Here is a 21,289-nt window from a genome sequence, read left to right as displayed (position 1 = left end):
GAAGAAAAACTAAGAAAGAGAATATTCAAAGCATCTAAAATCCCCATTTTAACTTATGTTGATTGACCAGCTTATGAACAATAAACATAAAGACTAGATATTTCTTTAGATTCATCATGAGATTTTTATAACCCATTTGCAGAAGAAGAATCATCAATGGTTAATTGAAACATATTTGAAAAGATTAAGAATTTGAAACACAAAACAACAAAGGAGAGAAACCTGCTAAAACTCTTATTCGAAGGTAGATTAAAATAGTTCATTCATGAGATAAGCAATCCATAGACAAGATTGCAAATCACCATACAACTCCAGAAACATCAAGACTAAAGAAGTTCATATGATATGATAGAAAACACATAACCAGACAAAAACAAAAGACTCAAACATAGAAGTAAAATCAGATAGTTGTTGACAAGTCAACATTCACAGATTTCCAGATCTTCAATCTAAGCAACCTGACCACAATCAACTATGACCACCGGCTTCGAGGTCCTTCCACCGCTCGATCCAACCTTCTCCACCGCTTTCACAACATCTAATCCCTCAACAACATGACCAAACACAACATGCTTTCCATCAAGCCATTCAGTCTTAGCAGTACAGAGGAAGAACTGCGATCCATTGGTTCCAGGTCCAGCGTTCGCCATGGACAACACACCTGGACCGGTGTGCTTCTTGATGAAGTTCTCATCAGCAAACTTAGATCCGTAGATCGATTCACCTCCAGTACCGTTTCCGGCAGTGAAATCACCTCCCTGACACATGAATCCAGGGATAACACGGTGGAATGAGGATCCCTTGAAATGGAGTGGCTTACCAGACTTGCCGACTCCCTTCTCACCTGTGCATAGAGCACGGAAGTTCTCGGCAGTGCGAGGAGTGGTATCGGCGTAAAGCTCCATCACGATGCGGCCGGCCTTAACGCCGCCGATCGACATATCGAAGAAAACCTTAGGGTTTGGCATTTTCTCAGATGTAAGAAGTAGTGAATATAGGTAAATGAGATGAGATAAAACGCGGCGTAGATATAACGCAAGGATATAGCTTGTTTATATAGATACCAAGAGGAGCATCTGAACCATTGAAACTAGATCCACGTGTACGGTCAGATGTGTTGGAATATTCCAGGGTTAGTTAACTTTTTAGACCATGGTTAATACTCTAACTCGAGTTACTAGTAACGGTCGGATTTGATGGAGTTCATTTCATTTATTTAAAAGAAAATCTTTTACATTAATTAGGATTTTTAAAATTTTGAAAAAATATTTTTTTTTATATAGATAGACAGATTTGGAATTAAATCAAATCTAATCTTTTCATATATGGAAAAAAAATAATTCTTAAAATACATTATTATTTTATTTTATTATTTAGTGGAAACTGTTATTGAGTTTTGGTTAAGAGTTAGATAAGGAAAGTTTAATTTTTAATTTTTATAACATTATCTCTATTTTAGTTTGATTTTAAAATTTTCTATACATTTATATCCAAATATAATTTTAAAGAAATTTATTAATTTTAATGTATAGAAAAAATATATGTTTTTAAATAGCCTAAATAATATTAATATAAATAAATCATAAAATTAATTAAATATTTAAATTGACAAATTGTGTTAAACTCTTTCCCATCCAATTTAACAAACAAAAATTATAACTTTGAGAAATCAAAATTAAAATAAATATAATAATTATAAACTATAAAAAATAAAATATATATTCAAATTAAATATATAATATTAAATATGAATATTATATAAATATATATATATATATTATATAATATAATATATAGAAAATAATAATAAATAAGATTAATAATATATAATTAGAGAAATGATAATCTCAATATTTTGATCTTAAAAAATAATAAGATAAGCATTTCTTTTTTCTTATTTCCTTTTTATTTTAGATGGCACAGGTAATTATAAAATATTTAATAAAAAAAATTCTTTTTAATATTTTATTAATAAAAAAAATATTTAATTATTTTTTCTTTTTAATTTTTTACTATCAAATTATTATAAAAAATAATTTTAAATTATTAATATCTTTTTAAAATAATATATATTTATTAGTTTGTTATATATATATATATATATATATATATATATATATATATATATATATATATATATATTATAATTTTAAAAGAATATGTATACTTTTTTATTTAATATATATATATATATATATATATATATATATAAAAAGAAAGAGAAAAAGTATATAATTCTTTATTTATGAAAAAATAATAATTCTTAAAATAAATGATTTATTTATTTATTTTTATTTTATTATTTTTAGTGAAACCGAGTTTGGTTAAAACTTATATAAGGAGATTTTGATTATTAATTTTTATAAAATTATCTCTATTTAAGTTTGATTTTTTATTTTTTATACATTTATATCCAAATATATTTTAAGAGAAATTTATTAATTAAAATATAGATGTATATTGAAAAAATATGTTTTTTAAATAGCCTTATTAATATTAATAAAAATAAATCACAAAAGTAATTAAATATTCAAACTGCACGGATTGTGTTGAACCAATGTCTTTAACATAAAAATAAATAAAATCAAGAATCTGGGCCTTGGAAAAGATGAAATAAATAAAGTGGGTTGTTGTGCCTTGGCCTCATTTAAAATATTTTTCATTGGGAGTTGGTCTATCCAAAGGCTCCTCGTAAGTCTCACATAATTCAACATAATGGTCAATGTTGATTTACTAAATCATTTTCTTTAATTTTTTTCTTATTTTATTAATTGATTTGGTTTGATTTATTATAATTTTATTAAAATAAATTAAAAATTAATTAGTGATAAGGATATAAATAAATAATAGTATCATAAAAAATAATTAAAAAAAAATAACAAAAAAAAATATATATATATATATATATATATGAATAATATCATGAAAATATGTACTAATATAATTCATAAGAAATCTAAAAACTAAGATCATATATATTTATATAGATTACCAAAAAAAATATATAATAAGTTTTAATAATAATAATAATAATAATAAAAGACATACAAGAGAATTTACACAGTTATACTATATTAAAAAATAATATTTCTAGTTTGTTTGAACTGATAACTAATTGTATCATTAGTTTGATTTAACTCAATATTATGGTAGATAAAATAAAAATTATTCACTATAATCTATGTTGTAATTTTAAAAGACCACATATATATATATATATAAGAATTAAAAGACAATAATAAACCATCATTAATTAAAAATAAATTTCAAGTCTAATCTTATATTATAGAAAAATAATAAATATTGAATTAAGTTGACATGTGATGATCTATATAAATAAAATACAACTTGCATAAAAAAAAATTAGAAAATGTATAATGAAAAAGATGAACTAAATCGTATATTTTTAATAGGGTGATCATCTTCAATTTGTTTGTATTTTTCATGGCCTAATTAAGAGTAAATTATTAAATATTAATAGAAAAATAATTTATTTGATAAAAAAATATTGAAAATTTACTTTTTCAACAATATTGTTCGAAGAAGTTGATATTCCTCCAAAAATATAGTGAAAATATAAACAGAAATTTTAATAATAATAATAAAAGATATATTATAGAATTTACACTATAATAAAAAAAGAATATTTCTAGTTTTTCTTAACCTTCACCACTAATTGGGTTTGATTTAATTCAATACTATAGAACATAAAATAAAAATTACTCCACCATGATCTATGTTGTAATTTTAAAAGAACATATATAAGAATTAAAAGATAATATTGAACTATCATTAATTAAAAACAAATTTTTAATTCAATCTTATATTATAGAAAAAGAACATGCTGAATTAATAAAATACAACTTGAATAAAATAAAATTTGAAAATGTAGAATGAAAAAGATAAACTAAATCTTATGTCTTTTTTATTCTAGTAAATCGTCATTTTGAGTGACTATCTCAAAATTTGTTTGTATTTTTAACAACCTAATTAAGATATTAAAATAATAAATAACAATAGAAAAACAGTTTATTTGATAAAAAAAAAATTGAAAATTACCTCTTCAACAACATTGTCTGTAGTTGATATTCCTCCATAATAAAAAAATAATTTAATATATAAAACATGTTTCGAATTTGTATATAAAAAGCAATATATAGACATCTAAAATATGTTTATGGGTTGAGTAATTAGTGATTAATAAAGAGAAAGTTATAAGCTTTTCATATTTTAATCATTTTACAAAAAGATCAAATAAAAAGACAACATAAAGTTTAAAGTAGAAAACAGTTTAATCGTCACATGTCTAAAACAAAACTAAACAGAAAGCTCAAAGCATAAGACTGAAAACTCAAAGTAGAAGAAAGTTTTCAGTCTCAAAGTAGAAAAAAGTTTAATCGTCACTTGTATAAAAGAAAACTAAATTAGAAGACATCGACGCAATTTACCGTTGTTGCGCCGATATCAAGAAAGGACAACACCATCTTCATCCTCCTCATCAAAAGCTCAAGGCAGAAGACGACGCTGATAAGGACCTCCATCATTAAGGAGATTCTCTCTCTAATCAAACCCTATAGTGAGTTTAAAATAATTTATAGTTAAATATAGTCGGAGCCCAAAATCCGCAAAATTTATAAAAGAATCCGACATTGTAAAAAATAATTTATAGTTAAACATTATTATATATGTATAGATATATTTTTAAATTTCTTTTCTAATTTATATACCTTTTAAAGTATACATATATGGGAACATTATAAATTAAAATAACAAATATTTATTATATTTTTATGGATTTTTGTATGTATATATAAAAATAATTAATAATTGTAATAAAAAAGGAAAAAAAATGTATTATTAATTCCCACCATACTTAAGCATTCGACTACGCTTTTTGGCTTTGACTCACCCTCCGTGGACGAACTTTGTGGTCTTTAAGGGTGCATTTTTAAACATTTGATTACACCTTTGGCTTGATCTTAAACCTTGAATCACCCTTCGTGGACAAACCCTTAGGTTTTCTCACCAATGTTTGCTTTACTCTAAACCGACATTCCCTCAATGAACAAACTCTTAAAGTTTTTCTCACTAATGTTTGCTTTACTCTAAGTCAACATTCCCTCAATGGCGGGCCCAGACCTACTATGTAATAAGTGAGACAATTGCCTCAAGCCCAAATATTTTTGGGGCACCAAAATCTTCAAAAAAATAAATAAAATTATAATGATATGGTAATGGACTTATTTTTAAAAAGCCCATAAATAATAATTGATAATCTATATCAATGATAAACCCTAACTTAATTTGTATCCAAAAAAATAAAAATAAAAAACACTATCTTACTTCAATCGTGCGATTCTTTTCTTCAATCAGAAAAAATGAATATTGATGTTGCTATCAGACAGTTAAAGAGGCTTATTTCTTTTCTCCAAGAGTTTAGAGAATCTGGATTTGATAAAGCCTTGGTTGAAGCCGAACATATTGCAAGTGAAATGGGAATTGAACCTATTTTCCGAGAAAAACGCATAATTCGGAGAAAGAGACAATTTGATGATATCAACAGTGAAGAGGTAACTCAATCTCCTAAAGAATCTTTTCGAGTTAATTACTTGTTATTTATAATTGATCAAGCTCTTTCTTCATTTCAAACTCGGTTTGAGCAATTTCAAAAGCACAGAGAAATCTTTGGGTTTTTATTTAGTTTGGAGAAGTTGAAGTCTATTGATGATGATAGTCTCTTGAGCTCATGTGTCAATCTTCAAAATTCTTTAACACATGATGGGCACTCCGATGTTGATGGATCAAATTTATTTCTAGAACTAAAGTTGTTAAGACATTCATTACTAGGAGAAGCAAAAAGAGTGATTGATGTGCTGAATTATTTGAAAACAATGGATGATTTTTATCCAAATTCCTATATCGCATATCGAGTTTTGTTGAATATACCAGTTACTGTTGCATCTGCGGAAATGAGTTTTTCCAAATTGAAGTTGATTAAAACTTATCTTCGATCAACTATGTCGCAAGAAAGACTAAATGAGTTAGCTATGTTATCTATCGAGAAAAAATTTATTGAGAAAGTTGATTATGCAAACTTAATTAATATTTTCGCTTCAAAAAATGTAAGACGAGTAATATTCAAGTGACTATGTACTGGTTCGGAACATTAATTTTATATTTTGTTTGGATCTTCTTTGTTTTTTTAGTATTTACTTATGACATATTGTTTTGATGATATTTTATTTCTAAAATTAATGTTACAAATACTATTATATTTAAATCGATAAAAAATATATGTATGAATATTAAGTTTTGAGGGCACCAAGTTTTGTGCTCGTCTCAGGCCTCGAAATCTCAGGTCCGACACTGCTCAATGGACAAATCCTTAGGTTTTATCACCAATGTTCTCCATGGACAAACCCTTACGTTTTATCACAAATATTTTCATTACTCAAGCCGACATTCCCTCTGTGGAGGAACACTTAGATTTTCTCACCAATATTTTCTTTACTCTAAGCCAACATTCCCTCCATGAATGAAGATTTTATAATAATAATTTCTTTAAAAAGGATTTGAACACTATTTTAACCGCTAGATCACTTATGATTGTTAAAATAATTTTATAATTTTATATATATATATATATATATATATAAAAGTTAGATTTTGAATAACTATATACTAGCTAGATACAATGCGTTGCACGATTGTAATTATAAAATAAAGATAAAAGAAAATGAATAAAAAGTAAATTTTATAAAATTATCTCAATCATAAATAGTTATAAAAATGAAACAATTAAAAATACATAAGAACATTCCACATACCTTAAAATTTATCTTTCACATTTTTAAAAAAAAAAATAGAAGGTTAACACAATCTTCATAATCAAAATATACTTTAGTTTAGAAATTTTTTTTAAAGAGAATCAGTAATTGATGTCTTAACCTAACTCTTAATATTTGAGCTATCATAATTTGTTTAGTTAAGTATTTTTTGTAAGAATAAAATAACACATTTTAAAATATAAATGTAATCCTTATTCTTAACATAACACAAGACTTTATACTACAATAATTTTTTTTCCAAATCTCAAAATGAAAAGTTTCAGTTGGTATGTCAAATGAATATTGCTACAAAGACAAGAAAATTACAAAGAGATGCAATTAATATTAGAGAGTCAAACAATTAAAAGACCTTAGAATATAAAATTCAATCTAAATTTTATAAAACTGAACAATGAAATGCCCAAAATGACTTGAATCTCATTTTGGTCTAAGAAAAAAAAATTCACCTGAAATAGAAATTCAACCATAAACCTAACAATATCAAGTTAATTGTACTCTCTCTTAATATAAACCACTAGTAGAAAAATAAACTTTTGTAACAAATATCAGTAACGACCATATAAGACTGTTACAGATAATAGATATCAGTAACGATTTCATATAGTCGTTACTGATATGTATCATCAGTAACGGTTTTATATGACCGTTACAGATAATATATTAGTAACTTTTATTTTTCTTACAAGTGGTATATGTAATGACTTTTCAAAGCGTTACTGAAATTGCCTTAACATCAGTAACGACATTGTCATAGAGCCGTTACTATAGTCAGTAAATGAGCATTTGTAATATTGTTGTTACTAATACTCCTTTAATTAATTCTATAGAATTTTTTCTCTTTTCTTCTCCTCGCTTCTTCGCTTTCCTTGTGCTTTTCTTCTTTATTATGTGCTACCTTATTAATAATTAGCAGATATTGATCATGCTAGAAATATAGAACGAATGGAGGTTAAGAGACTAAATGGCAGTTAAGAGGCGACGAAATTCATCTCCAGCGAATTTGAAGACAAAGTGTTCGAGATTAGGAAAAGGAAAACCCCAATGTTGTTAATGCAAAATGGTTCAGCAGTCTAGAAAGGAAAGTGATCGAATAGGCGGCTGAAAGAGAGGGATAGCAAAGAGTTGTGTAGAGATTTGGATGGCAACGATTCGGTAGCAAGCAATCAGTGAATCGGAAGGTTTAATGTGCTTCCATCCAAATATCGAGATTCGTGATACAAGGAAAAATAATATTATGGTTAAATATAGTGGCGAGAATAAAGTGATAGTTATAATATAATAGTATAAATAAAACAGTTAGTTGTAATAGTTGGTTATGAAATGATTTAGTTGAAATTTTTTGTTAGAATTTCTCTCCCTCATCCCTATTGTATTCTCCCTATCGGTTAGGGTTCTATCTCATCCATTTGATTCTTCATTACTCATCTGAAAAAGAAGAAGTGAAGACGAAGTTAGCAGAAGGAGTCCCAGAAGGAGTCGCAGAAGAAATCGTCATATTTAGAATATCTAGTATTAATTTTGTTCTGTTCCGAGCAGCTTTAACTTTAAAGTTTTAATCGAGGAATTGTGACAACAAGATTAAGATTGTAGAGATAAGCCAACCAGAAGTAAATTAAGATTGTAGAGATAAGCCAACCAGAAGTGATACAAACCGAAGAAGCTCCATTACGACGGTGATAATTCCGACGGGTTCCAATTTTGCGACGGATAGAAGAATGATTTTGATTTCGTTCATCAAGTCGAAGACTGACGAAGAAAAAAGAATCTAGTAAGGCCTGTTTGTTTGAAGGTATTAGATCACCACTAAATAAAGCAGTACAATCACAAATTTTAAGTCACTATGTAATCTCAACTTTACCTAGGCTAATTATATCTGAGGAGAGAGAAAGTATACTGGGAGATTATGTTGTTTAATGTACAAAAGGCTTGTTTAACTTGTCTAGAAGGCTTGTTTGATTGCAGTTTGAATTAGATTATATCGTTTTGGCTTATATTATAAGGAATTGAATTCTGGGTCTTAGAAGGAAAATTTTGTCGATTTGAAAATGAATTTTCCCAAATTCTTTGAAAAACTGGATTTATGACGAAAAAATATTTTTTAGAATTCAAGGTACGCTCAAAGAAGACGAGGTGCCTCTTGCCACAACTCACTTGAGGGTAAATGCACTACAATGTTTTAAGGAACATGTGGTCATGAAAACTCTCAGCAAGGGATTGACGTGGAGAGAGCTGAAACGACTATTGCGACGCGAGTTTATGTTACGTGTAAGGGACAATCCACAACATAAGCAAACAAAGGTGTGGACAGAATCGTGGGAGTTGATCGCGGAACAACATCGACATATAGCCGACTTATTAATATCATGGAGGATCATTGATGAACTTAAAAGACAAAAACATAAGGTCGATGATGAAATGACAAGGCAAAAATCAGAAAATGATTGTAAAAACTTGATATTGAAATTAGATGAGTTATTGGAAGTTGGCGAGCAACATGACATTGTAAAAGATATGTCACAATTAACGTCTTCCTCATTGACACATTCGGCTCCAAACAACAAAATCTCTTTTGATGACGATTGTTCTAAAGTGGAAGACGAGCTTCCTCTCGACGACTTTCGTTATGAAAAAGAAATGGAAACTCCACGTACTAATGATACAAAACATGATAATCTCAATATTGATGAAGAAATTTATGATAATTCATGTTCTTCTTTTATTAATTTGCATGTCACCTAATGTACGATGACCGAGAAAAGATGAAGGCAAATTACGTTGAAAATGATGATTATTATCGGGGTGACTTGGGCGAAACTGAAATTGAAGTAATGTTTGAAAATGTTTTGGGTCTTGAAGATAGGATGTTGGCTTTTGATCCCATTTCTCAAGCATACTTAGCGCCAAGTTCAAATTGTGTCCAATTTTTGTGGTTTCAGCATAAAACATGGATGAGATGCATGTACTCATCACCAAATGCAGAATTTTTTTAATTATTCTTATGTCTACAATTGTTCTGAATATTTTTCTTATTCTTCTCCCTTCTCTGTTTTATGACCATTATTAATACAAACTTAACTTTAAAAAAATAGTTGACATATTATTAAATAAATGAAGAATGCTACAATGATATAATAAAAACAACCAATAATAAAAATTTACAGAAACTCACAACCTCACAAACAATTACAGCTATCACTCAAAATTAAAATAACAACCCAAGCAATAATTAAATAATATAATTTCCATATATAATTAATATCACCACCTCTCTATCTCACAAATATGTTTATGGTTGTTGAGCTAGGAGACCTTATTAATGCATTTGAAGACTTGAAACAATCACATCATAATGAGAATAATTATTATTTTTTTAAGGATGAGATGCATAAGGAGGGTATGGTGGCAATGGGTACTTGGGATGGTTAAAATACTTTGGTGGAATTGAAGGGATAATAATTGGTGGGCATGGTTTCTTGTAAATTGGAATCGACGGAGGAATTGGCTTTGGCTCGTAAACTGGAACCGGTGGCTTTGGTTTGTATTCCGGAACTGGGGCAGGTGGCTTTGGTTTGTATTCCGGAACCGGGGCAGGTGGCTTTGGCTTGTAAACTGGAACCGGGGCTGGTGGCTTTGGTTTGTAAACTGGAACTGGAACAGGTGCAGGTGGCTTTGGTTTGTAAACTGGAACCGGGGCTGGTGGCTTTGGTTTGTAAACTGGAACAGGGGAAGGTGGCTTTGGTTTGTAAACTGGAACTGGAACAGGGGCAGGTGGCTTTGGTTTGTAAACTGGAACAGGGGCAGGTGGCTTTGGTTTGTAAACTGGAACGGGTGGTTCGTAAACAGGGACAGGAGGTGGCAATGGTTTTTCATAAACAGGGACGGGAGGTGGAAGAGGCTTAGTGTATTTAGGAGGAAAGTAAACTGGAGGGTAAACTTTAGGAGGAAAGTAAATTGGAGGGTAAACTTTAGGAGGGAAAGAAGGGAAAGGTGGAAATGGTTTCTTCCATGCAGGCAAAGGTGGGAGTTTTGGAAGTGGATGGTAATAATAAGGTGGCCACCAGAAAGCAGATACACATGTGGTTGTTGAAAATCGAAGTTTCCCAAAAGTGCTGAAAACTTGTTTTCCATTTGATTCCTGTTTGAATACAATCTTCGAAGACTTGAGTTCATTATGGGTCGGGCATAGCTTTTTCGACGCACTTTGGAGCCGAGCGTAGCATTCCTCACCCTCCTTTAGTCCTTCATTGTCGAGAATTGTAACTTTGAACTTCCCTTCTTTGTCAAGCTTTCCGACTCCTTTTCTTTTCGTTTCTCCCTTCCCAGACAAGCATTCAATGGTAACATGAAGCCCTACCCATAAAATTCAAATTCAAGTTCAAGAAACTGATGTACATTTTAACAAATTGAAGAAATTTGGTTACTTACCTGCAAAGGATTCAACGGTATGGATGTTGTTTTCTGCACAATCTGCGCATTCTCCATTGCCAATCACTTCGAAATGTGTAATCTTGTTTTTTGCTTGACAGATTGTTGTTGTTGAAGCAAACAGAAATAAGAGAAAGTTCAAAAGAACTACTCTTCCCATAGGGCCTTCCATCATGGGGAAAAAAGTTTCCCTATTGATCACTATTGCAAATATGAACTGTACAATACTACTACCACTACTACAGTGTTATATAACAATAAATTTTTAATTCCCAAAAAAAAAAACAATAAATTTAGACACAAGCAACTATTTGTGAGGCTAACCGACAGAGCAATTAAGACTATCACATGAAGTTTGGGACCCATTTTGAGACTACCTCTTATTAGGGTTAAAGAACAAATTAGTGAAAATCCCATAAAGAGAATCAAGAGGTAGGTAACATCATGAGATTGTTTGATGAATGATTATTTTCATCAATCAAATCGTTTAAATCATAAACTAAAATACCCTTCTTATTGTTTTATATATAATTTCTAAATCATCAAGTCTTGTCTTTTAACATACAATTCAAGGGCATATTGGACATTACACACAAAAAAACATATTATCAATCTCATATCCCTTATCAAACAGTTTTTTCCAAAAAAAGAATTTTCTTGAAAAGCCCTTCAGAGAGTGAGATTAGCAATACCGGCAGCAATGCTGGTGAATCTTTAGTGTCCCATCTTTATTCTGATCAGTTCTGAGCAAAAAGTACAGAAAACTAGGTTCAGAGACAAATGCCCTTAGCCTATGTCCTAAAGAATGTGAAGTGTACTTTTTACTGATAAATCTGACAACGGTCAGGTACTTGAATGTTGTTCAGTTACAGTTGGAAACTGTAAAGGGCAATTGGGTCATCCTCACAAAAGCTGCACGAGAATCAAGTCTTTACATGAATGCTTGGTTATGCACAAACACTAGCTCGAAGAGTTGCTCAACTTTAAACCTAAGCATAAAATGATTACAAGTAAAAAACTGAAAAATATGTAAGTCTATAACAAACATAGATTGCAGATTTGCAAAATTGATTATGTTATTAGGTGAGGTAGTGATTAGGACAATGATACTGTCTTTGAACAAAGATTAGTTGGGAAGGTAGTGATTAGGACAATGATACTGTCTTTGAACAAAGATTAGTTGATCGAATCCACGACAAATATTAACAGGACCACAATGTCTATCTGCAATTTTCAAGCCAGCTAGAAGAAAGATGACAGAACAGGTAGATGGTAATACAAGTAGAGATTTAAAAGAAAAAGAGCATTAAATAAGCTTGTTATAATGCTTTGTTGGAGTGTAGGTGGAGTCATTTGCAACATCTAATATTGCCAACTACCCAAATGGAGATGAGATGACAGAAGAGTATAAATTTTTTGTTAGGTTTGAGCATTAAGATTTACCTTTATTGCAGTGGATGATTTAATTGGTTGGCATTTTTTAATTTGAAACTGACATTCTAAAATATGTACATATTCCTCATCAAGAATGGAAACATAAACAAAGAAGTTAATGATGTTGGCCCATATCCAGAATTACAACTGGTTCATATTCAAAGGATCAATTGATTTGATATAACATTAGTAGATTGTGTGGTCAGAATTCAGATATTCAAACTTCCTCAAGATTCATCGTCACCAAATGAAATGCTAAAAACAAATTTTCGAAATAAAAGAAACTTCTAATCAACCACTGTCTGCTTTAGCTTAGCTTGCACTTAAAAAAACTCATTTATTGGCGAAAATGAATTAAATGTATCTTTCTGGTTTTACTACAGTAAGCAATATTTGTTTTCCTGGTTTACTTGTCAATTAAGTTTTTTTCAGCTTTGGGCTATCTTCATCTCCTAGTGTTTGTTTGATGCTCTGGTTTCTTTGTAGCTGAGAGCATCCCATTTACTTCTTTTTAGATTTGGACAGTGACTGAGAATATGCAGTTCCCTGACAAAATGACAAATCAGGACATGTTCAAAAGATCTTCTTAACACAATTAGGTGCAAAATAAAAGGGTTGGATTTTCTCTTTTATATTGCAGAGTTATATTTTCTATCTTTTTCAGGATTCATCTGAAACAACACATACCTGAAGCCATTCATCCATGGAAGAGTCTGTCGTCCTGGTTCCAAGTTCCACTTTGGGTGACCTTTTGGTTTTCTGTATAGTAAAAAACAAAGCAACAGGATATGTATTAAGATTCAAATAAATGATCTACTGAACAATTGGATTGGAGGCCTTGATAATCTAATTGCAGAATTTGAGCTCATTTGCAATGTGGGATTTAATCCTTGTTTTTTGTATCTCGATCAAATTGAGAAATCACCATATTTCAGATGTAAAAGATAATTTTTCTTTGATAAAATAAATGTGGTTGCAACAAGGTTTATTTTTCATTAATTCACACGTTTTATTTCTCAATGTGGTGCAGCTTTTTCTAACACGTTTTCATTTGCTAGCAACTAGGTTTAGATTTTATCTTCTAGGAATGATGACACAAAAACACATATTTTGTAATACTTCTCTTTGGCACCTAAAAAAGTACATAATCGTCCAAACCCAATCATTCATGCCCTAGTCATTTCAGCATGTACAAAAATCAGACGAAAAATTTACATATGCACAAACTTTACCAAAAAGTGATTTGAATACTAAACGAGATTAAATTACCTTTGATAGATTTTGTATTTGATTGCGGATCCACAATCCAAAAATCCCAAGAAGTGCAACTCCAAAGGAAACCAGGAGTACAGACTCAATAGTGATGAAACCACTAGCCTCAGAAACTTCTATGGTTCCATTGTAAAATGTGCTCTGATACGGGTTCTGATCTATCTCATAAATGATGATGCCAACAAGATCAAATGTTCCAGCCTGTTCAAAGAAAAATTCAGATATTCAAATATTAATATAACTACGAATTCTTATGAGACTATATTGAAGAAATTTATTCCTGGTTCAAGAATTTCACAAGTACATGTACCTGCAAGAATTTGCTCACAGCAAATATATAAGGAAAAGCTGCCTGAGCTGAAGGAGGAACTGATGCATTGTTGAAAGCCTATGACACAAAATAAAAAGCATTTAGCCAACTTGTCGACACCAATAGGAAATAATGCACCCAAGAAAAATACGACTAATATACAGTCTTGCCCATATACAAAAAGCATAATAAATGAGACAAACAATATATTTTTCAGAAAACACCCAAAACAACACATGAGACACCACATTGATCATTCAACAAATGTTAATGGATCAGGTGAGAAGACGGTAAATATATAAATTTTATGAAAAGGCATTTTATTATTGAAGGAGCTAAAAGAATAAAAAAGGAAATCATAAATGAATAATATATCTTCGGAAATTAAGATTCATTGAGTCAATCAGTTAAGGAGATACAATATTCTTGAAACATACTGTTTGAAACAAGTAGGGTATACAAAACCTTTCTTTTAAAGTCACGTATTCTTTTAACAAAATCAATCTCATATATACTCTTATTTGGTTTTCACATGGTCGATATGACTTTCACATTTACCGAGGTTTAATGAAATCTTTGGTTTCTAAAATTAAAATATATAAAAGTCTCACAAATAAGAGGAAGTGTACTTATATATTCCAAATGAACACTGACCCAAAGTATGAGAGTGTTGTTTTTTTTACATGCCATGGCAGGATAAACAATAAGAGATTCTCACCTGTGTGGAAAGATTTTGAACCAAAAAATGGTGATCGGGAAGATGAACACTAGCCTTGATTGCAATTATATTGATACGAGATTCACCTGTTTCCCACCCAGAATAGAAAGACATGTTAGTCCACCAAGCATTCAGCACCACTAGGAAAAAAGAGCTAAAGTTGATGTCAGAAAATAGAAAAACAAATAAATGGAAAGTTAAAATCCAATAAAAAATACCCAAACAAACAATTGTAATGGCTTAAGGAAATCAAAGATCTAACAACGAAAAAAGATTGAAAAAATCAACAGAATAGTTACGAAACAAGCTGCCAAACTTTTTTGAGATATTACCATCATTTTTCATGCCAACCAACAGTTCAGTCTCTTCCCCTGCAATTACCACTGCATAAACGGAAAAAAGCTAGTTTCAACCAAGATGGAGTTGAAAAGCAAAAGTAAACAAAAAAATGCACTATGTTACAGAGCCCTTACATTTTGAAGGATTCTTGGGGAAAATGGATATTGTGTCCACGTCATGAGCCGAACTTAAATCACCATCATCGAAATTATGAACATCTTCCCTAACAATTCCTAGATCACTTCCTTCCATGGAGCTTTTTTCTGCTTCATCTGAGTCCACCTGGCATCTAGCAACTAGAAAAAGAAAATACCACCGCATAAGTATGATAATTCATCATCTACTAATAGCAATCAGCAAGTCAACTATTGTCCATCAAGGCTAATTTTGCCATTTCTTAAAATAAAATGATGCATTTTAACTCAACAACAGAAAAATAGTGATCTTTCAATCAACAGAGAGAAAGATTACAGAGAACTTGTAGCAAAGCTATGAACATGAGTTCTTAAACAAAAAAAAATACAGCACTTTTTCAGTTATTCAATTTGAAATTCAACACGTTCGACCCAGATAAGCCAATCTGAAACTAACAAGCAACAACAAAAGATCAGTCTAATAGTCCAACAAAAATCCAGGCTTTCAATTCAGCAAGCAGCTACAAAGATTGATTCCAAGTGATCAGACAACCCATTTCTCTAAGGTAAGAAAGTACAGAAAATTCATGTTTTTGAATGATCGAATTCTGATCAACGTATCAAACCAACCCATGACAAAATATTCACAAATCTGGAGAAAATCAGATAGAAATGAAAATGTGAGACTTGTAAATGATCTGAATTTGAAACCAGTTGAGATATCTATCCAGATTTTTAAGAGAAAAGAGAAATGCAGGACTCGCGATTATGCAATTAGATGAATGATGCAAACCTTGGAGGAAAGGACATGAAAGCATGAGAAAAGCTATAATGTAGAAACCCCTCGTCATCATTTTCAAGTGAAAGCGTCAGAAGAGCGAAGCAAGAGAGAGGATGATCCGAATCAGCTTAAGGGTCTTGGCTACTCCACCGGCGGCTCTAGATTATGAAGAAACGATCTCTGCAATCAAAGGTCAAATCTTTGGGTCCGTTAAACAAAAACCGGATGAAATCTCTATTAGGGTAAACATAGATTACTAATATGGATATTCATTTTATGAAACTATTTTAATCAAAGTATATTTGATTATAATTTGATAATGAGTTTTTATTACATTATAACAAATAAAAAAATAATTCATAAAAATGATCATTTTTTATTTATATTTTAAACTAATCTACCCATAAAAAATAATTGTATAACATAAGATTTACTATTTTTTTTTTCTCATTTTTATTGAATATGTAAAATACATTTATTTTTTAATTATTATAAAGTGTATTATTAATTATTCTCTTATAAGAATATTTAAATTATTTATGTTATATTACAAAATATAAATTATTCATGTATTCTTATTTAAATTATTTATGGCATATTATAAAGAATAATAGATTCATTTAATTATATAATATTAAAAAAGTTACAAATTTTAATAAGTACTCAAAATTTATTTAACTCTATATACAAAATAATAAGTTAATTCTTAAAATATTTCATAAAGTTTAACACCTACCATTTAACTCAAGAAATATTTAATAACATAGTACTCTTTAAAGATGTTATCAAACAAAATTTTGATAATTAAAAAAAAGAAAAAAAGAGTAAAATCTATCAACATTCCAAAAAAATAAAAATTATACAAACAAATCAAATTAATTTGTAGAACAATATAATACCACCAAGGTGAACATAGGATAGAAAGAGGACTTAAAAGGTCATAAGGTTACATGTTTTATTTACTGAAAAATATATATTTGTGAGTCCAATAATCAACAAAATTATAATGATGAAATAAATATATATTAAAATTGTAGATTTTCAAATATTAACTTATCATTTGAACCTGCTAATATTTTATTGTTACGATTATGCGAAGGCCGGACCAACCTCGGCTAAAAATATTTTTATAAGGGGTAGTCTATGATCTAGAATCCCTGTTAGTAAGCGTTGTCGTCATCGAAAGCGGCTTCCAATTGCTCAGAAATGATTAGTTATATGAGAGGCTCGGATTGTGAGCAAAAACAATTGATCAGAAGTTGGTCAACTTTCGCATGAAAGAAGGTAAAAGAACAAGAGTTCGTACTATTGTTTATCAAAATTTTCATCGCCTAGCTCGAACTGAACGCGATGTAATCAAACTTATGGTTGACGCCCATCAGAATATAGAGTCCATATGCGAAGTTAACAAAGTAAGAGTCGCTGGTACTATTTATTTATGATGTCCCTAGAATTTTAGTTATGGATCGTCAAAGGTTTGAGGTTCCCTATGAAATGAGGCATGGAAGGGAGACACTACGAGGAAGTTCAAGGAGTTATGAAGGAAGCTTCGAGTCATATTGGTCATGGGTTGAGAACGAGTTTTTATAAAAAAAAATATATAATAATTTAAAATTTAAAACAAAAAATTGTTAATATTTTAAATCAATTAAATTTAAAAATTAACAGACAAATGTCAAAATATTAATTATAAAAAGTACACAAAAATATTATCAAATTCTTTTAAACCAAATATTAAAACTCATTTGGAAGCTTTTTGTTTTTTTTTTTAAATGTTGAATTATATATTACAAATTTTTTCTCTAATTTCATTGTCATGGGCTATTTTGACTATTTATATTCAAAATATTTTTTTAACACCACTTGTTTAACAATATACTCCAATTAATCTCTGTGAAGAGATATAATATGCGAGTTTTTTCTACATTTGAGTTTGAAAAGTTAAACAGACTCACTCCAATTTAAGTCATTTGAATGAGAATCAACTTTAAACTTTTTGAATTTGTAGATAATAATTTTTTACATAATTACTCTAAAAATATATATATAAAAATATTTGTATTCAACCTATATTTCATAAACATATTGCTAGTATACTACTATAACTATATATCACATGATACTCTCAAGAAAGACTCGATCATTATTCAAAGGTAAAAAAAATCCAAAAAACTGATGATCATCAAATGAACTAGCCTTCTAGAAAGCTAGATTGGAATTGCAAGAGCAAGAACAAAAGCAATAGTAATATTAGAGCTGCAACTCCCCAAAGAGAACTTCCCTCATAATCATGTTGTCAATATTGTGCCCTTCTACACCTTTCATAAGGTGATGGGCTGAAGATCCATTGGTACAAATCTTCATAGTTCAGAAACCATCAAGCCAACAAAAGCAAGACCACAGGAGTAGTGAAAAGAATCCAACCTATGCCTTCTTCGGTTGCTTCAACTGTTTCCTCGAAAGAAACATACCATTGAAGAAGTAAGGTTATGATCACTCCTAACCCGAGTAGAAAAAGAAGCTTTGGTAACGAAAATTATAGCGCCCTTACTGATAATTTTTACTAGTAACGATTATATGAAACACATATAACTGTTATGAATATATCAGTAACGACTATATACAACCGTTACCGATATGAATATTTAGTAACGGGCATAAGAATAAGTGTTACTGATATGAGTTGTTGTTGTTGTTTTTTTTTATCTTTTTTCAAATTAAGAGTATCAATAACGGTTATGCCCAAAACCGTTACTAATATGCCTTCACCTTTAATTTCACAGGGAGTGTCATTCGAGACTCCAATGCACTACTTCACAGGACCTTGCGTTGGTCGGACCTGAGCTCCACACAACTAGATTACATATAGATGACTATCACGGTAAGTTATTGGTTTTGATGTATTAATCACAATATATAATTGTATTTCAATGTTGACTTTTCAGGATCCTTTTGATGCTGTGGGGGAGGACATCAACAACTATCGCCGCCAAGGTCTACATCACGCAAACAAATTATGGGATAAATGGAGATGTCAATGGAAAACATTGTATGTTAGAGCTCGTGAAGGTAACGGGGCAGCGATTAGGGTAAATCCCCCTCCGGAGATCGCCCTAAGTGATTGATATTATATTCTTGATCGTCGCTTTTTCACTCCGGAGTTTAGGGTAAGTTTATTTTTTTTAAAGAGCTCTTACATTAATCATTCATTAAACACAAATCTTTTTTATTTACAGAAAACAAGTAATGTCAATGCGAATAATATGTCGCATGTTGTGTACAAAAATCATGCGGGCAACATCTCATTTTCGCAAGTCGAGAGACAAGTGCATTTTATCATTGAATACGAAGTTTCTAATGTAATTACATTTTTATCAATTATTAAATTTGTATAGGAGAAGACTACCGATACCTCGCCTAATTTTGCTGACTTATTTCTCCACACTCATACAAAGAAACCAACTCTACAAGATCCAAATCCGGAGGTCCCCCTATTATTCAAGAAAACATGGTAAGTCGTGTTTATTAGTTTCATTTATTTTATGTTGTCTATAATCAAATGTAATTTGTGTTTGTAGACTACCTTGTGAACGCTATAGAAGAAGACCCGAGTAGGAATGACCTGCAATTGGCTGAGTATGCGTTCGGGTCTTAGGGACATGGGCGAGTCATGGGTATGGAATTAGGTGTCACACCTACATCTTTTAGAGTAGATGCTCGTGGGTGTTCTAGCACTCCGCGTAGTGACACGCAACATATCCTTGATCAAAACCGAGCTTTACAAGAGGATATGCGAAAAATGCGAGAGGAGCGTGATGCTGAGAGACTTCAGTCACGGAGAGAGCGTGAGGAAGCACTAAAGGAGCATGAGGAATCACTAAGGGAGCGTGAGGAAGCACAAAGAGGGAGAGACAATGATCAATGCAAGAGCGTGATCAACTACGAGATGATATGATCGAGATGAGGGAGCAGATGACCTTCATATTATCCATGTATCCCAGTACCTCTCGCCCTCCACGTCCCCCTGCCCCTCCTACTAGAGATGATCCCACTTCAAATGCCCCTCCCACTTGAGGGATTGATATGTGGTTTTTGAATTCTAGTTAGTTTATGGTTTATTTGAATTGATGATTGTGGATTTATGATTATGGTTTTTGGATGGATGATTATGGTTTATTGATGATTGTGGTTTTTGGTATATATTCATGGTTTTGGTTTATTATTGTTTATATAGGTACAAAATAAGAAATATAAAAAAAACAAAAAAAAAATGATTATATTTTTTAGTAACAATATTAAGCTTGAAGAAACCGTTATTAATAGTATATCAGTAATAGTTTTACACATAAGAAAACCGTTACTAATATCATATTAGTAACGGTTTTACACATAAGAAAACCGTTACTAATATCATATCAGTAACGATTTTACACATAAGAAAACCGTTACTAATATCATATCAGTAACGGTTTTACACATAAGAAAACCGTTACTAATATCATATCAGTAACGGTTTTACACATAAGAAAATCGTTACTAATATCATATCAGTAACAGTTTTACACAAAAAAACCATTACTAATATCACATCAGTAACGACTTTACTTTTGGCAAAGCCCTTACTGATGCTAATATCAGTAACGGTTGTTTAGCCGTTACTGATATTAATATCAGTAACGGTTTTCGATAGCCATTACTATACTAGAATAGTATCAGTAACGCTTCTTTCTATAACGAATGGTAACGACGATTAAAGCCGTTACAGAAGGTTATTGAGCCTTTCGGTGACAACTTTCGCCCTTACTAATGGTCATTTTTCTACTAGCGTAATACTAACAGAACTGGGTAAAGAAGAGGATTGATGAAGAAACCGTTGATGAAGAGGATTGATGAAGAAACCGTTGATGAAGGAATTGTCTTCTGTCCTTGTTCTTGATCTGTAATAATGTTCAACCATGTTTGAATTATGATCAGCTTGATCAGTATGAACCATGTTTGAATTGATGATCAGCTTGATCAGTATGAGTT

At 30.5% G+C, this 21,289-nt stretch overlaps 3 protein-coding genes across 5 annotated transcripts; all 3 read right to left on the bottom strand.

Annotated features, from left to right (window-relative positions):
- Nucleotides 1-213: 213 nt before the first annotated feature.
- LOC124914466 (peptidyl-prolyl cis-trans isomerase-like) lies at nt 214-1,024 on the bottom strand. Its single transcript, XM_047455022.1, has one exon. The coding sequence runs from the start codon at nt 966-968 to the stop codon at nt 450-452; it is 519 nt and encodes a 172-aa protein (XP_047310978.1). The 5' UTR covers nt 969-1,024; the 3' UTR covers nt 214-449.
- An 8,948-nt stretch (nt 1,025-9,972) lies between these two features.
- On the bottom strand, nt 9,973-11,502 carry LOC124913632 (proline-rich protein 4-like). Of its 3 annotated transcripts, none has more exons than XM_047454037.1 (3): nt 11,274-11,502; nt 10,489-11,198; nt 9,973-10,422 (listed from the first exon to the last, which is right to left on the bottom strand). In XM_047454037.1, exons 1-3 carry the CDS (start codon nt 11,446-11,448, stop codon nt 10,219-10,221), a joined length of 1,089 nt encoding a protein of 362 aa, XP_047309993.1. In that variant the 5' UTR covers nt 11,449-11,502; the 3' UTR covers nt 9,973-10,218. The 3 variants fall into 3 exon arrangements, with proteins under 3 accessions (XP_047309993.1, XP_047309994.1, XP_047309992.1); XM_047454038.1 differs by having other exon boundaries at nt 9,973-10,529; nt 10,635-11,198; XM_047454036.1 differs by having other exon boundaries at nt 9,973-11,198; nt 11,274-11,501.
- Nucleotides 11,503-12,921: 1,419 nt separating this feature from the next.
- Nucleotides 12,922-16,431, bottom strand: LOC124913633 (translocon-associated protein subunit alpha-like). Its single transcript, XM_047454039.1, has 8 exons — nt 16,274-16,431; nt 15,481-15,642; nt 15,340-15,390; nt 15,008-15,093; nt 14,290-14,367; nt 13,977-14,180; nt 13,395-13,466; nt 12,922-13,253 (listed from the first exon to the last, which is right to left on the bottom strand). The coding sequence occupies exons 1-8, from the start codon at nt 16,332-16,334 to the stop codon at nt 13,209-13,211; spliced, it is 759 nt and encodes a 252-aa protein (XP_047309995.1). The 5' UTR covers nt 16,335-16,431; the 3' UTR covers nt 12,922-13,208.
- Nucleotides 16,432-21,289: the final 4,858 nt, after the last annotated feature.

This window comes from Impatiens glandulifera, chromosome 9 (genome assembly GCF_907164915.1).
Source record: "Impatiens glandulifera chromosome 9, dImpGla2.1, whole genome shotgun sequence".
Classification (NCBI taxonomy): Eukaryota; Viridiplantae; Streptophyta; class Magnoliopsida; order Ericales; family Balsaminaceae; genus Impatiens; species Impatiens glandulifera.
The sequence above is the reverse complement of the archived record's forward strand: the minus strand, read 5'-3'. Positions and strand labels throughout refer to the sequence as shown.